The 16,859-nt window shown below is 45.9% G+C and overlaps 1 protein-coding gene across 1 annotated transcript in view; it reads left to right on the top strand.

Annotated features, from left to right (window-relative positions):
* Nucleotides 1-12,826: 12,826 nt before the first annotated feature.
* The window catches only part of UBE2QL1 (ubiquitin conjugating enzyme E2 QL1), a 39,323-nt gene continuing 35,290 nt past the window's right edge, over nt 12,827-16,859 (top strand). Inside the window, exon 1 of the mRNA XM_090278917.1 lies at nt 12,827-14,016. Coding sequence (XP_090135043.1) covers nt 13,243-14,016 — 774 coding nt within the window. The 5' untranslated portion in view covers nt 12,827-13,242. The remainder of the gene's footprint in view (nt 14,017-16,859) is intronic.

Genomic DNA, 16,859 nt, shown 5'->3' with positions numbered 1-16,859 from the left:
AGAGAAAGCACAGAATGACTAGAAAATAATTGCATATATTAAGGTATAAAAGACCATTGGTCTGGGCACCTTATCACTGCACATAAGAGTATTTTTAGAACAAACATGATTTGTTCTCTAGAAGACTTAAAAATGAGCCTTGGTGACACAGTGCTTCCCAAACTCACTGGAAAAGAAGGTTCAAAATAGAAGCCACAGCTGTCTAGACGAGGCAAAGATTCCATGCTCAAAACTAGCTTCCCTGTGTATTGCACAGATGTAGGCCCATTTGAGTCAACAATTTCTTTTGGGGGGATGTATTGTTTACTAGGGCTGCCATAGCAAACTGCTACTGTCACATGGTTCTGGATGCTGGGAGCCTGAGAGCAAAGTGTCAGCAGGATTGGTTTCTTCTGAGGCCTCTCTCCTTGGCTTGTCAATGGTCATCTTCTTCCTGTGTCCTCACAAAGTCTTCCCTCTGTGTACATCTGTGTCCTAAATCACCTCTTCTAAGGACACTAATCATGTTGGAGTAGGGCCCCATTCATACAATCTCATTTGACCTTCATCATGCCTGTAAAGGCCCTATCAGTCACATTCTGAGGTATTAGGGGTTAGGACTTCAACATACAAATTGGGAGATTGGGGGCACAATTCAGCCCAGAACAGGATAAAATTGTGCATGTGTGTCTTGGGGAGAGGAGAGATACAGCATCGCCTCACCACCACCACCACCCCGCCACCCTCACTTATACTTGATTGAATAATCCAAGTAACTGAGGAAGGTGAGTGAGGGCATTTCTGGCAGCAGTGAGCCTCTGAGACGAAGGTGGGATTATTTTCAAGTACAGAGAACAAAAGTGGGCGGGGTAGGGAACAGGCTGAACAGAATGCCTGGAGGAACTATGCAAGAGGGAGGGAACAACTGGGCTACTGGGTAGAAATGTAGGCTGGATCACACCTGCTTTTCAGTGAGCCAATAACTGACCCTGGTGGGTGGATTAGGCACCTCACTCAATGCACAGTAACTGATGTCAATCAAAAAGTATCCACACTCAACTTGAGTGGTTCCTTCACCGCTCAACAAATATATAGTTCCAAAAATGCTCTGTTTTGCAAGACAGCATTCTACATTTTAAAATTCCTCTATCCAAAAACCAAAACAATGTTTACAAACTGAGTTTGAAAGAAAAGGAAAATATTAGATGTTCTTCATGAATTCTGATAAACCTATTCTGTTTGAGGGCACCCTAATTATAAAACTATGCAATAAACTTCAATTCCAACAGTTACTCTTCTCTATTAGGCAGATGATAATTGAATATATGTATATGCACACCATGGCTTACTTATTTATCTGTTTTGAGGAAATAATAGCTATCTTCTTATATTGCCTAATTTTAAATATTCTGTGGAGGCTAACTCTGAATAAAATTTCTTTTCAAGAAAAATATCACTGCTTTGATGAAAAAAAAGCAGCACTAAAAACAGTTGAAGATTTTTTTCAGAAAAGATGAGACTGCAGAGTGATAGATGAAGAGGGAGGTCTTAGAAGCCTTTGCTTTCAAGCTACTTGTGACAGCAAAGAAAAGCAGTGCTGTGTTTTGGTTCTTTTGTACACAGGCACACTGGGCGGGTTGGGGTGATGGCTTGACCATACCCCGGTGGGTAAGGGGAGAGAAAGGGAGTGTTCCCTTCATTTAGAAATAACCTAGTCTTGTTTGCTCATACTGTCTTAGAGGACCATTCCTTTTCTTTAACAGATGCCTTCATATTCAGCGTTCCAGCCATAGCCCAGGATTCCTACCTATAAAATGTTTCCCTGAGACACGTGTTCTGTGGTGTGGGGGAGGAAGAGGGGATTATGTTTCCTAATGGAAAATGATGTGGGGTACATTTTTAATACTGCAGGTCAAAGCCTATTTTCTAAAAAATGAAATAATACAATAGACTAGACTGGATTAGATTAGAATAAATAAGAAAATACTCATTGAGCCTTCTTGGCACAGAGAAGGGTAAACAACATTCAGCAAATCTTTAACCCTTACCAGTTTGCAAGATAATTTATTCTAAATGTGCACTCTCCAGTCTCCTACCCCCTGGGCAGAAATAGTTAACACTGCCCCTGAGCTATTTATGCTAAGACAAAAAGCACTGAAAGAGTTGGAAGATGACTTAGACTGGCAGGTGTCATGGCTTCTCTGTCTCTGCTTGCATGCTATAGAACAAACAGGCTGATCTAGTCTTCTCTGTTGACTCAATAGCTGGTTTTAACAGAGAAATGAAAGTCTGAGGCAAAGAGAAAAGGACCATCAGAATATCAATGTGCACCAAAACATATCACCTTTTTCAAACAAGAAAATGGGACAGTTTAGACAGTTTCCAAAAGGATCCATTTACTTCTAACGAATTACTATAGATTTTGGATGTCATGTGTATGTTTATATTATAAACCACCCACATATCCCATGTGTCCAAAACACATAAATTTCTTGCACAAATGTTTATAATTAAAATTTACATTTTAAACCAGATAAAGGACCAAATGAAACCCACACATAGGTTTAGAGGTATAGAGGTAACTCAGAGTCAGCAGTAGCAATCCAAAAATATCATTGCTGAAATAAGTACTTGATGTCTCGAACAACCAGCATCATCCCCCAAATATCTCACTTTCATCCAGATAGGCAAATACTCTTACACTCTGGGATACTATGGAATTCTAAAGTCACGATGGGACAGTAACAGCCATACCCTTAATTACAGCCTCTGCATTCCATCAGAATCACCATCATGTGTGACACTGGCTTTTCCCATCCTTTTTACCTAGTTAACACTTGCCTAAGCTAAGTAAGAATTTAGCATATCATTCCCCACCCCTGACCCTGTCTGTGAATTTAAAAGAATTCTGTACTGGGGCTCTCTTGTCCTCTTGTCAAAGGGGTTCTTGTCACATGTTAAGGATAAAACCCTTTCCTAAACCCCATGTCAGGGATTCTGAGAAAACATCTGAGCTCAGTGACTCTATGGTATTGCCATGGTCTTGGCTGCCAAAAAGCAATCACGACGCATTCCAGTGTGGGGCAATCCTGGTGTCTGTTCCACATATTGTTTTTGCAGTCACACCCCTCCAATCAGTGTGGGATTTCTCAGGGGCAGGCTGCCCAAGCTGAGCGGCACTGAGAATCAGTCCCTGCGTAAAAAACAAATAGGAGTATAAATGGCCCATGGACATGGACAACAGGGTGAGGGTTGACTATGGAAGGGGGGCGGGTGACGGGGCAGTAGAGAGCAACAAGGGAAAAATGGTGACAACTGTAATAAAACAACAATAACTTTTGAAAAGAAAAAAATTAAACTTAAGAAAAAAAGCAAATAGGGAGGATAGCAGGCACCATATATCACTACCACCAGAATGACAGAATGACAACTCACGTGAGGCCGCGGCCCCTCCCTGCCTGCAGTGCCTGCCTTTCCACACAAGGAAAACTGCACAGATTGTTTCTGGCGGGGCAGCATCACCTGTGGAGATTGCTTTGATTGGGACACAGGTTTTCTATTTTGATATTCATTTCTGGATTAATTCGTTTGCGCACATATTCCATCACTCAGTAAGAATGCATTTGCAAATGCCGTCCCCTGACGGAGAGCAAACAAAATTGTATTTCACATTGCTCTTGAAGATATTCATTGTATATATTAAAATCTCTTGTTTTATTCTTCTAGCTTTGTTTCCCGAGATGTTAGTTCTTTGGTTAGAGTTGCTTTTTCTCTAATGTTTGGTGGAAATATATTCTCTGCGAATATGTGATTGCTCAGGAATCCCTGCTCACCCCCTGGGAGAGGCTGATTCTGAATCGCAGGTGCTTCATGACTGAGGATGAGGGGAACACTTCCACAGTGAATGAAGTGGAGCTGGTCATCTGGGTGAGCAGCTTCCATTTCATCCTGGGTTCTCCAGCTGCACCAATGCTTTCTCCTAAGTTTGGGTGTAGCCTATTGTTGGCACAGCCAGAATCATTTAGTGACTATCTGGACACCCCGTCTTATTCTTCATCTCCCTCACTCTGAAATAGCTCTCACCTCTGTGGCAGAGCTTGCATGCTGTGGCTCCCCTGGGTGAATTTCTCTGACAATTCTCTCCAGTCTGCTCTTGTCTTTTGGGGATCCCTCCAAATTTCACATCCACTGATGATCCTCTTCCTTGTTTTCTAGCAGCTATGCCATTGGGAGTGCAAAATGGTCCAATCTGAAAAAGAGCTTAGAAGTTTCTTGTGAAGTTAAGCAGATGCCTAGCCTTTGATGCAGCCATTCACTCCTTGTCATAACCCAGAGAATTGAAAACATGTGTCCAAAAAGACTCAGACATGCATGTGCATAGAAGCTATATCACAATATTCAAAGCAAAACTGGAAGCCGCGCAAATGTCCTTGGATGGGAAGATGGATAAACAGAATGTGATATGTTTATGCAATGAATACTACTGATTTAAAAAAAATTACACACATAGAACATGAAGAATCTCACCATAAAATCATATATTGAATATATAGATTCAGAAGCCAGATATAAAAATTACATACTGAATAATTCCATTGATATGAAATTCAAAAATAAGCAAAACTAATTTATGGTAATAGAAATCAGAACAGAAGATATATCTGGCAGAGGAGTGGGGTGGGCTTGACTGGAAGAAACATGGGAAAACTTTCTAGAGCAATAGAAATATTCCATATTTTGATTGGGGTGTAAGTTACATAGGTGTATACAAAACCCATTGAGTTGTGTGAGTAATACCTGTGCACTTCACTGTGTGTAAATTAATCCTCTATTTAAAATAATTTACAAAGTAAGTTACTACTTTTGATTGCCAAATTAGCAAAGTTTATTTTAACTATAGTTTTTAAGTTGTCATAAGAGCAATAAGACCTTTACTGTTTTATATTGTTGGTGAGATAAATAGCAAAAAGATTGAAAAGATTCCATTATATTCTAATGCTTTAAAAATGCATAAGATAAATATAATACATGTTCTCACTTTCAACTAATTATAATATTTCACTCACCATCCCTCCGCTGTGCCGGGAAGCAGAACTGACTTTCTTTCTCTTTGGACCTATATTTAGACCTAATATTTAAGGTAGCATTGAATAGAGATGCCACCTTGACACACAATATCAACTGTCAGTTCACACTTCCACACAACCAGAAAGTAGCTGTCTTTGCCTCAAGCAAAGATGAAAAGGACAGGGAAAATTAGATTATTATCTCTGGAAATCTCTTTAGGACCAAGCAGTTTCTTCTTCAGAAAAGAATGCATGACTCATCTCATCACTCAAGCATTCCTCCCAACTGCCAGAGGAAATCTATATTCCATAATTACAAAAGCCATCTTGGGTCCTTTCTTCTCTGCTCAAAAAGCTAAGTATAGCCAGAGAGGAACCCTTCAGAGACTGTCACGGTGATGGTTCACACAGGTCCTCCACACGCTGACCCGAGGTTGGATTGGACCCCCTGACTTTTGCAGGTAATAGATTAACAAAGGAGTTAAGCTGTCACGCTAGCTCCTGGCAGTCACTGCAGTAGCGGTGAAAGTGAAGCAGCTGCAGATGCAGGCAGACCCTGGGGATGGTGCCCCTGCAGCCATTCCAGCACCGAGGGAAGCTCCAGGTATAGACCCCCAAGCTCCAGAGCTGCAAGGTGAGGCTCACAACCCTCTTTCAACTTCTTCAGCATTCTTGTTTCTTCTTTTATTTCTCAAATGCTTCAGGACCTTTATAACTATCTATCAATTGAAACCCTTAGCATATCTGCATGTTTTTTTAAATAATTTATTTATTTGTTTGTTTATTTATTTATTTTTAGAGAGGGGAAAGGAGAAAGAGAGAGAGAGAAACATCACTGTGTGGTTGCCTCTCACTTGTGCCCCCAACTGGGGACCTGACGTGCAACCTAGTCATGTGCCCTGACTGGAAATTGAACCAGAGACACTTGGCTCACAGGCCAATGCTCAATCCACTGAGCCCACAGCAGCCAGGGCTTTATCTGCGTGTTCTTGACTGGACCCTGACTAGTACAGGGCTTGGGTTCAGGAGTGGGTTTGAAGGTTGGGATGACTAACATCTCTGACATTTAGCACAGTGATGGTCTCAAAGCCAGTGGGAAGTGAAGAAGTGGCAGTTACTGTAAAGCAGAAGCATCGCAATTCTGTGATTAGCACCACCTGTGGTTCCCTGAGATGAAGGACATACCTAGAGGAAAGCTTTGGAACAGCAAGCAACTGCATCCCTTGACCACTGCAGGGGGAGTGATAATGACAATGGCAAAACACAGGACAGGCAGCTTCTGACTGCAGTGGACAGAGAGCTTGCAGAAGAAAAATGGCAGACTCAGAGATTGGAACTCTCGGCTCAAGAGTCAGAGCAGACAGAACACTCCACGATGGCCCTACAGACTGTCATAACTCCGAGAGCTGCAGGACTGGTACAGTTGAAAATCACTCCCAAAATTTGATGCTTGAGGTTGCAGAATTATAAAATACATTGAATTCACAGCTAGGCCGACACTCTGGTAAGTTAGGGAATCAGTTTTGAAGAAGTAGCACCCTGACAATTGAAATGACTTCATTTGGGTTGACTCAGAAAGCTTTGAGAAAACTATAACACCAAGATTCTATTACTGAACCACCCTAAGGGAGACATTACTGTTCCAGCCAAGGTACAAGCATCCACTCAGTTCCAAAGTCCCAGGAGGAGTGGTCACTGCCTCTGAAAGCTGGACCACCAGGTCCACTCACCAAGACCTACCTTCATTGGGCCTCTATCTTGTAACCTGAAGTTTCACTCTGGAACATTGGATTGTCTGAGACCAAATAACATGCCTGAGCCTGGCTGCTGGGGAGTCTAGGAAATCAAGCTTCTGGCTTCAAGGAAATGAGAATCATCAGGAACTTTATTGATTATCTATTGTTGCATAACATCGTCGGCAGCCGTCCGTCTCGAGAGACGATGGTGTAGCTTCTTAAGTGTCTATCTGCACCGCCGAGAATGGTTGTGCAGTCCGACTCGGGAGTGACACGGTATCTGTCTCCTCCCATGTTGAATCGACATCTTACGATGACGCTGGAGTGTCCTCTCCAGTGAAGCTGAAGCTACAGAGCCTGGGCAGGGTGATATGGAGGGTAGGCTGTTGCCCATGCAGCAGACCCCCCCCACCTCTCTTTGCAGCTGAGGGATCCAAGGGAAAGACGGAGTCAATACAGCTTGGCTTCAGGTGCGCCGCAGGAGTTGCCGGTGTTGACTACAACGTCAAACCGCCTTAGGGACTCCGGCTCCGGATTTTCTGTCGGGGTTTACTCCCTTAGCCTTTCCCCTAAAGAGGTATGCCACAAGGCAGCGGAGGTTTTTTGGAATCAGAGTTTTCCTTCTCTGATGTGCCCTGACTGGAAGATCGAACCAGCGACACTTAGCTCGCAGGCCGACGCTCAATCCACTGAGCCAAACCAGCCAGGGCTGGTTGCATAACAAATTGTCCTAAAATCTGATGGCCTAAATGAACAATCTTTCTTAGCTCTAAGTTTCTTTGGGTAAGGTACTCAGTCAGAAGACAGTAGAGATGGCTTATTTTTGCTCCCCAATGAGGCCTCAATTGGAAATCTCAAAGGTTAAAGCCAGAATCATCTGAAGATAAGTTCATATATATGTCTAGGGGGTGCTGCTAGCTGTCTGCAAAGACCCTGGCTGGGCTGAAGGCTGGACAATCTTCATCTGGCCTCTCCTTGCAGATTGGACCTCTATACAACATGGTGGCTGAATTCTGCAGGCAAGCATTCTGAGAGAAAGCAGTCAGAGCCTGCTTTATTTATTTATTTATTTTTATTTTATCACCCAGACTTAGAAGTGACATGGCTTCGTTGCATGCTCCTACTCTATTGATCAGGGCATTCACAACTCCACCTGCCCAGACTCAATAGGAGGGAGTAAAACACCCATCTTTCCATAAGAAGAGGAACAGTCTGTAGTAAAAAGAATATGTGGGATGGGACCAAAATATAGGCATTGCCAGCTTTGGGAAATCCAATCTGCCACAGGAGGGAAATTCTCCAAACATAGAAAGGGTGTGCTAAAGAGCTAGTGGACAAACAGCATGAAGGAAGTCCTTCACCACCTATTTCAGATTGGCAATGCTCACCTCATGGTCCACCTTCTTCCCTTCTGTCCTCTCTGGACTTCCTACCCTTCCTCTCTTCCTTCCCTACTGCTCTTCACCTGTGGAATGTGGCCCCATGAGGATAAGGTAGCCTTAGACAAGGCATCAGGACTGGGATCCCTCTCTCACCCCCTCTTGGGTGACTTTGGGCAAGATCCTAAATGCGGTGAATTCAGATGTCTGCTTTAAAAGAAAGATTGATTTTTCAATTAAACAACAAAAAATGGGTGTGTCCATTGTGTGTGTTGAGTAAATGCAGAGGTGAGTATTGAATGTCTCTTTGTGTCCTCATGTTCTTTTCTGTAGTGGTTCCTCTTTCTGTGGAGGGCGCAGAGGATAAGGATGTCCTCCCAAGAAGCTCAGATCCAGGAGGATGGGATTTCCTTCTCTGCTGTCTCCACAGTGACTGCATGCAGTAAGTGCTCACAGAGCAATAGTTACAGCACCAGCTGAAGCCAAAGATGTCAGGGTTCGAATCAAGGCTCTGCTGACTCTTGGTGCCTTGGTTTATTCATACAAACAGGGGAGAGAAACACGGCACCTACTTAATTAAAGTTGTCACAAAAATCGCTTGGAAAAGCATTTGAAATATGACCAGTGCCATCTAAGTGCTAGCTTTGAGAATCAATACATGAATGGCATGGTAGGTTATGTGACTCGGTAAAATCAGAGATCCACACTATACTGTTTTGCAGTGAATTCTTCTGGTAGAAAATGTTTTGTTTTGTTTTTAATTTTGACAGTAATCTTAACATTCTCATTCAAAAGAATAAACAATGTGCATGAATTGGGGGCAGGTCTTTTGAGGTGGTCTGGTTGATGCCTTGGTGACTCTATGAGATTGGGGCTTACAAGGAAATAGAACCAACTGGAAAAAAATGGGATGTAGTCCTTTGAGGCAGAGAATAAATGGGCAAACCTCAGATCTGCATCTTTTTACCAGAACTGCCCCTGGAGACAGCTGGCCCCTGACTCAAATGCTCCTGGGAGAGTCATTGGCAGTTGCAGTGCAATTCCCCAACCATCAGCAATTGTGATAACCAGAGTTTCTTCCTCCTTCCCTTTCTTCCTTTCATGGTAGACTGGCCCAGGATCCTCTGCAGACATTCCCTAACGATCCTCATCCCCACTTCATCACTACTTGTGAACAGAGGAGGAGCTAGGGACCCACTGTTGCCCTTAGAGACTCTTTCATTTAACTAAATGTTCTCAACTCGTCTGTCTCAGTATTGTAAACTTAATCTTCAATAAGCTAATTTTCAAAGTTTGCTAACAAGTTTTTTCATCATAACTGTAATATATACCTTTTCAGAATATTTGAAAATCAAAGAGGAGAATAATTATAGCAACAAAATATAATCTCTAAACTTTGTTGGGCTGGTGAACTGAAAATGTCTAGAATCTTCTGGGACAGGAGAAGGTGGTGGATTTACAAACCACACAGGCTCTTCTCTCCATCCTGCCCTACCATTCCATCACTGAAGCAAAGGTTTGGATCCATGGACTAGAGCAATGATTTTCAACCTTTTTCATCTCATGGCACACATAAGCTAATTACCAAAATTCTGTGGCTCACCAAAAAATACATTTTTTGCCCATCTGACAAAAAATAGGCATAATTTGACTCATTTGCACGAGACAGCTATTGAGTTAGCTGTTGTCATTGGTTTTTTTTGTTTGTTTGTTTTTGTTTTTTTTTTTGACAATCCAAGGGAAGAGAGGTCAGTGCCCCTGACTAAATAGTCAGGCATTGCAATTTTTAAAATTTCCTTGCAGCACACCAATGTTGAAAATTGCTGGACTAGAGGACTGAGAAGGGAGTAAGCTGATATCATAATTGTTACCATCTAAATTTTTTTCCTTCTAATCTTTTTTCCTACACATAGTTTTATGTAGTTGCAACTACAGCGTGGATGTAATTTTGAACTCTGCCTTCTCACTTAAAATTATTACATAGATCATGAATATTTTCATTTGCTATATAATCGTTATACCTATAAAGTTATCGCTGTATAATATATCCTCAAGTGGATTAGGTATAATTTACTTAACGCTCTCCCTCTGGTTGTAACTTTAGGTTGTTTCCAAGTTTTAAATACCATATGGCTTTAGCCCTTTAAAGAGTTGGTCAGAGATTCAGTGTGGCAGATAAGTAAGATGACCACCATCTCATATGTTGATCAGTTCTGCTTTGGTTTCTTGTCCCAGCATCAGTATTAATTGTGATCCTTTTGCCCTCAAACAAACAAACAAAAAAATCTGCATTCACACAATAAATTAAATTATCACCCTAGCAATCATTCCATTCAGAATAAAGGCCTTATAGACAGCTCCTTGGGGTTTCAGTTAAACCATTCTTTTCTTTTTTTTTTTTTTAATAATGTATTTATTTGTTTGTTTTTAGAGAGGGGAAAGGAGAAAGAAAGGGAGAGAAACATCACTGTGTGGTTACCTCTCACTCACACCCCCAACTGGAGACCTGCCGTGCAACCTAGTCATGTGCCCTGACTGGAAATTGAACCAGCGACACTTGGTTTGCAGGCCGATGCTCAATCCACTGAGCCACAGCAGCCAGGAGTTAAACCATTCTTGAAGCACACCAGATGAGATTCCTGCATCTCGCCCAAGGTCAGCTGGTTCTATAGCGATGACAATGACACCTGTGGAGCTTTCTCACCTTCACCTTGGGGACTGGGACTGATAGCCCTACCATGTCACAGACCTGGTAATGCAGTGTGCTGTGTGAGGCAGCTGGTCAACCTGCAGCACAGGGTCTGGAGGCACAGAGACCAGGGTGTAGACTGAAGTACATGGCTGAGCTAGGTCAGCTGCTGAGCCTCTTCACAACTCAGTTTCTTCACCAATAAAATGGTACCCTTCCATATCCTTTCTTCCCCTGGGGGCTTAAATAAACTCACAGTACTTAAGAGACAGACATTTTCAGTTTCCTTCTCAACCTTTTTAAAAACAGAGCTGGATATAGAGCAAAGTTGCCAAAAAAGCCCATGAAACCCAGACAAATAGGCCTTTCAGGCAGTTGCGTCACCAGCCACTGGTCTTGTCTGGGCCACTGCACTGCCCAGTTCCACCCACCTGAAAACAGCCTCTATGAAAGTGCACCTTTGGTATAGTCAGTCACCTCTCCAGGCAATAGTGCTCCAGGGTGCAGGCACCTCCTGCTCACCTGCCACAGTTTGTGAGGATTATGCTGACACATGACTCTCCTAGTAGACAACCCCATAAAATCAAACCCCAGACCCGTCCTATTTTTTCACAATGAAAATTTTTAATAATTTGGAAAAGTGAAAATAATAAATGCAGTTTTAAAAAAATCATGGTGGCAACAGAATGAACACACTCTGCTGATCAACTTAGAGCCATGAAGGTTTACATGGTAATTTTTCCTGTATTTCATAGGTCATCTCTGCCTCTCACCACCGTGGGACTTGACCAGACACACTAGACCTTGCATGGCAGCAAGCTTCCTGCAAACATTGACGTTTCACTGTTTCCCAGGTTGTTCCAGCTTCTGATGTTCTCTGAACATGCATTTTACTCAAAATTTTCACAGATAAAAATAAGTTTCAAGGGTTAAAGACAGAAAGGGAGGAAGGAAGGAAAGCCTCAGGCTGAAGGCTTCCCTCCTCATCCAAGAGCAGTCCTGAGGTCAGCCGTGGTTACCGAGGGCTCTGGGGTCGCAAGGGGGACTGCTCCGCACCCTGAGCACCCGCAGGCGCCAGCGTGGGACGTGTTTTCCCTCAGCCTTTCGGAAAGGAGTCAGAAGCCAGTGCTCGATAGTCCCCTCCTCCGGGGATCCCTTTCAGAGCACAGAAACCCTCCTGCTTTGGGGACTGGAGAGGAGCTTGCTAGGGCAGAGGGGTTAATGAACATAACATTAACCCCTTACAGTTAACTTCAGGGACTTCAGGAGGTTTGCGGCAGGCTGATTCCACTTCCTCCTCCCCCGACCCTGATTCTTTGATCCGTCTTTATGAAAGCGTACCCGCCTTTGGTCCCCTGGTCCCGGATCCTGCCGGCCCAGGACGGCTGTGACGGACATTGGGCTCCATCTGGCCCCAGGGAATCAGTAATCGAGCTGCTTTCAAGGCTTCCCGGAACCTCTTCCCTTTCGGATTGTTCTAACGAGGTTAAGCGAGGTCGGAGGCTCGGGCTGGAGGCTAGGGGTGGGAGGTCGCAGCGATCGAGGATACCCAAGAGAGGAACCTGAGTCTGTGACAACCCCATCAGCGCGCTCACACACCCCTTCTTCCTCTAGTCCCCACCCTCTCCCCAGCTTCTGCTAGCTGTTCGGCCTCGTACACTGAGACCCCGCAGCCCGCATCCCCCAGCCCGGTGCACCGCTGTCTCCCCCCAGCGGCCGAGCGCGTGTCACCGCGGGAGACGGACAGCGGGAGGGCGGCAGGGCTGCACAGCGCAAGCAAGCCCGCGGCTCCGCCCCGCGCCGCCTCCCCTCCCCGCCAGCAGAGCCGCCCCCCTCCGCACCGCGCTCGGCTCAGACGGAGCAGCAGCCTCTGCAATGTCAGCAGCCGCAGCGGCGGCGGCGAAGCGAGCGGCTGCGGTCGGGGCTCCGCGGTAGCCGCGAACGCCGCACAGCTGGGCAGGCGCGCACCACGCGAGCCAGCTGCCCCCTTGCTGCCTCAAGGGCTCTGGGGGCGACTCTGTGCGCACCGGCGCAGCGCTCAGACCTCAGGCCAGCCCGGCTGCGGCCGCGCACAAAGGACCACGGACATCGGGCTCCAGGGGCTGCCCCAGGCAACAGCCCGGGGACAGCCAGCCACGCCGCATCCCCTCCTTGCCTCCGCTCCCCGGGCGGCGGGAGCCCAAGCCAGAGTGGGCCCCGTCATATGACAGCAGCGGTACCGCGGCCAGCGAGCGCGCTTTCAGCCCGCTCCGCTGCGCCACTACCCCTGGCGCCCGGAGTGGCCCGCGTCGCGCCCTGCTGAGTAGTCGGCCCGTCGCCGACACCCCGCGCCCCGGCTCTCGGGCTCCCGGGGCAGGAGCCAAGGGAAGCCCCAAGCCGGTGCTGAGCCTAAAATGGCCACTCTGCTCCGCAAAATCGGGCTCATCCGCCTGCACAACCGGGACACCGAGGACCCCAAGCACCACCACAACCATCGCGGCGGGGGCGGCCAGCAGAGCGCGTCGCTACGCGGCAAGAGCGGCACCAAGAGTGGCGGCCACAAGCAGCAGCAGCACCCCACCGGGGGCGCGGGTGACGCCAGCCCCGGGCCGGGCAAAGGCAAGGGCAAGCGCACGCAGGAGCTGGCCCCGCGCGACAAGCCGCCGCTGCCCGCAGCGGGGGCGACAGGGGCAGCGGGCTCTGGGGGCCCCCGGGATCAGGCGGCGGGCGCCAGGGCGGGGCCGGGCCCGGCTGGGGCGGCCGCGGCGGCGGGCAGCAGCCTGGTGCCCGCGGCGCGCCAGCAGCACTGCACGCAGGTGCGCAGCCGGCGGCTCATGAAGGAGCTGCAGGACATCGCGCGCCTCAGCGACCGCTTCATCTCAGTGGAGCTGGTGGACGAGAGCCTCTTCGACTGGAACGTGAAGCTGCACCAAGTGGACAAGGACTCGGTGCTGTGGCAGGACATGAAGGAGACCAACACCGAGTTCATCCTGCTCAACCTCACCTTCCCCGACAACTTTCCCTTCTCACCCCCTTTCATGCGGGTGCTCAGCCCGCGTCTGGAGAACGGCTACGTGCTGGACGGCGGTGCCATCTGCATGGAGCTGCTCACGCCCCGCGGCTGGTCCAGCGCCTACACGGTGGAGGCCGTGATGCGCCAGTTTGCTGCCAGCCTGGTCAAGGGCCAGGTAAGCGGGGAGGGGCTGGGGCGCGCGCCCGCGATCCTAACCGCTAGGCTGGCCACTCTGGCCATTTCGCTCTGAGCCCAGGCTGCCCTTGCGCGCTGGGCTGCAGCCAGGAGACTCCAGAGACTTCCCCGAGCCTCCACTTCTTTTCTCAAAGCGTTATCTTCCTTCCCTACTTTTCCTTCTCGTCTCTCCTGGTCCCCCAACCTGTCTCCACTGGTCTGCCCACTTTCTCCTTGTCTCCCCAGAATTCTTTCTCCTGCTCTCCGCTGTCCTACCCTCGTCTCCATTTTCTTCTCTGTCTCTTCTCCCACTTAACCCCTCCCCTGTCGTCCCTTAGCTCAGCCCCTCACCCCTCTGTCCTCTTCTCCACTCCCCCATCTACTCCTGTCTTTCCTGCCCTCCACCGCCTCCCTCAACTCTCCCTCCCTCTCTGCCTTTCCTCCTCCCTCCCCAGTCTCCTCCACTCTCCTCTTCCCTCCCTCTCCCACTTCTACCCCTCCCCTCATCTGCGTCTTTTATCACTTCTCCCCATGATGCCCGTAAAGGTGGAACTTCATGTGTAATTCAGTAACTGTCTCACACACACACACACACACACACGTTTCCTCCCCAGCTTCTCAGGCGGGTGCTCTGCAGGAGGGGTGCTCTGCAGAGGCCACCCACTGGTGAATCTGCTCCCCAGCCCAGCCGTGCTTGCGTTTCCTGAGCAGCAGCTAAAGTAAAGGTGAAAATTTCGCTCTTGAGAAATTTCGCTGGCGAGGCAGAGGTGTGGTATGAGTGTCTGCTTAAGTGACAAGGCCAGACTCTCAGGGAAATGCCTGGTACCTGCCCCTTCCTAGACGTTCACAGCTGGGGTAGATGTTCAAGGTCTTGGTCTCTTTCAGACCTGTTTCTTCCTTTGGTTTCCTGGTGCCTGGTGGTTAAATCCTTTATCAGAGCTAAAGATTTTTCTACTAAACAGTGAAATAAGGGGCGAGTTTGATGCCTGAGTCTACTCGCCTATTGCACCAGATGACAGCTTTACTGAAATGAAACCCCATAGGACTTGAGAGCAGAGAATGAATGAAATCTCCTGAAATATGTTCCCACCTGGCTGCAGACAGGTGCATGAAGGTTTTTTCTTCCCACGTTATGTGCTCTTGATTGTGTTCCAGTTGGTTGATAGTTTCCCAAATCAATATTAAACATTACTTAATAAAATCATGTTTTATATGGGCATCTTTTAGATTTACAAAGAATAATTGTTTTGTTTAGAAGACTGAATGGCCTCAATTTGGTTTTTCTGTAGCCAGCATATCAGAAGCAATCAGTCCCCTGTCACCTGCCATTGTCTCTTTCACTGCAGGATCTTTCACACTAATCAAATAATGCTTGTTCTGCCAATTTCACTAGAGCTGGTGCCCCTGGGATACCAAGCAAATAGCATCCTAACTCCAGTGGAAAAGGGCACTTAATTCTTGACTGAGGTCTGTTGTTACCAAGTAACTATCCTGCTAGTGTATCTTTTCTGGGGTTTAGGTTCTACTTATTTCTTGAGTTAGGAATAGGATGGATGTGACAAGTCTGGAAAGACATCTCTAACTGAGCAAGGTTTAACTTTTTAACATCAGAGGTTCATTTCAAATCCTGTAATTCAATAATGGCTTTAATGTAAGGGGCCTGTGAATTGATATAAGACACAGGGTTGATAGTGAAGTCTCAGTTTATTTTTCCAACAAAATTTATACAAATGATGTGGAAGAATATTTCACAGAAATGCCTCTGTTGTTTGGCTCTGAAATCATTGCTAATCAGAAGTCTTTGCATTCTTCACAGTGAAGATGACTTTGGAGATCATGGGGAAAGAATGCCATTTTGTTTTATAGAATCACAGAATCGCAACATTTTAGACTTAGAAGAGCTCCTAGAGGTCACCTGGACCGCAGTCTGCATTTTAAAAGATGCAGGAAAATAAAGATCTCAAACGAGAACTAAGTTTTTTTTTTTTTATTGTTTTTAAAGAGATATGTCTTAGTAAGTTAAGTGCTTTCCATGTTTATATTAATGTTATGAATAATAGTTCTGCTGGTGCCCATGTACTTCTACTAAAATAGGCATGCCCTTGTATCTGTATTCCTTTTCGTTGTCATTAAAATTGAGTTTTGCATACCGCTTGCAAGTTAGAGACTTCAGTGATGAAAGTAATTATCAATAAAATTTTATTTATTTATTTCAAATGCTTATCTAATTCAACTCAGGGTCCACCACCTAGCATATTGTGTTATACTGCCTATCCTAAATTCTAGTGCATAAAATATCTAGAATGAAGGTGAGAACTCAGCAAGTTATTTAAATACCAATTCAATTTCTTTGCATTTTTTCATGCTGACATTCACATCCAAGAGAGGAATGTAGGGTGTGCATAAACTATTTGAAGTGCAATGTAAGAATAGGAGAAATGAAGTCAATAATGTTTCAGGATTCTGTGCACAAAGGTGTTTCAGGAACCTGAGCATTATTGTGCCTTTCCTACCTTTATGAACTCCCTACCTACAGATTGCTCATTGCAATATTGTAGTTACCAAATTCTTTCCATAGTGAGAGGTAATAGGCTTTGGGAAGGCACTCAAAATACCTGATTAGGTATTCCAAGAGAACCAGTAATTACTCTTAAGAGAAGAATCATTCATTCTAGTACATTCCTCCATCTGTTGACATTTCTTTTTAAGATTCTTTTTTTTTAAGTGACAAAGTCAGAAAAGACTCCATTTTTTTCTTTCATAATTGCTCAGCTTAACTTTCTGAATTGAGGGTATGCCAAGTTGATTTTGTTTCTATACCTTTAGAGAAATTGTAAAATAATG

Source organism: Furipterus horrens, unplaced genomic scaffold (genome assembly GCF_987537825.1).
Source record: "Furipterus horrens unplaced genomic scaffold, mFurHor1.1.pri manual_scaffold_5, whole genome shotgun sequence".
Lineage (NCBI taxonomy): Eukaryota > Metazoa > Chordata > Mammalia > Chiroptera > Furipteridae > Furipterus > Furipterus horrens.
Note: the sequence above shows the minus strand (reverse complement) of the source record. Positions and strands in the feature narration are given on the sequence as shown.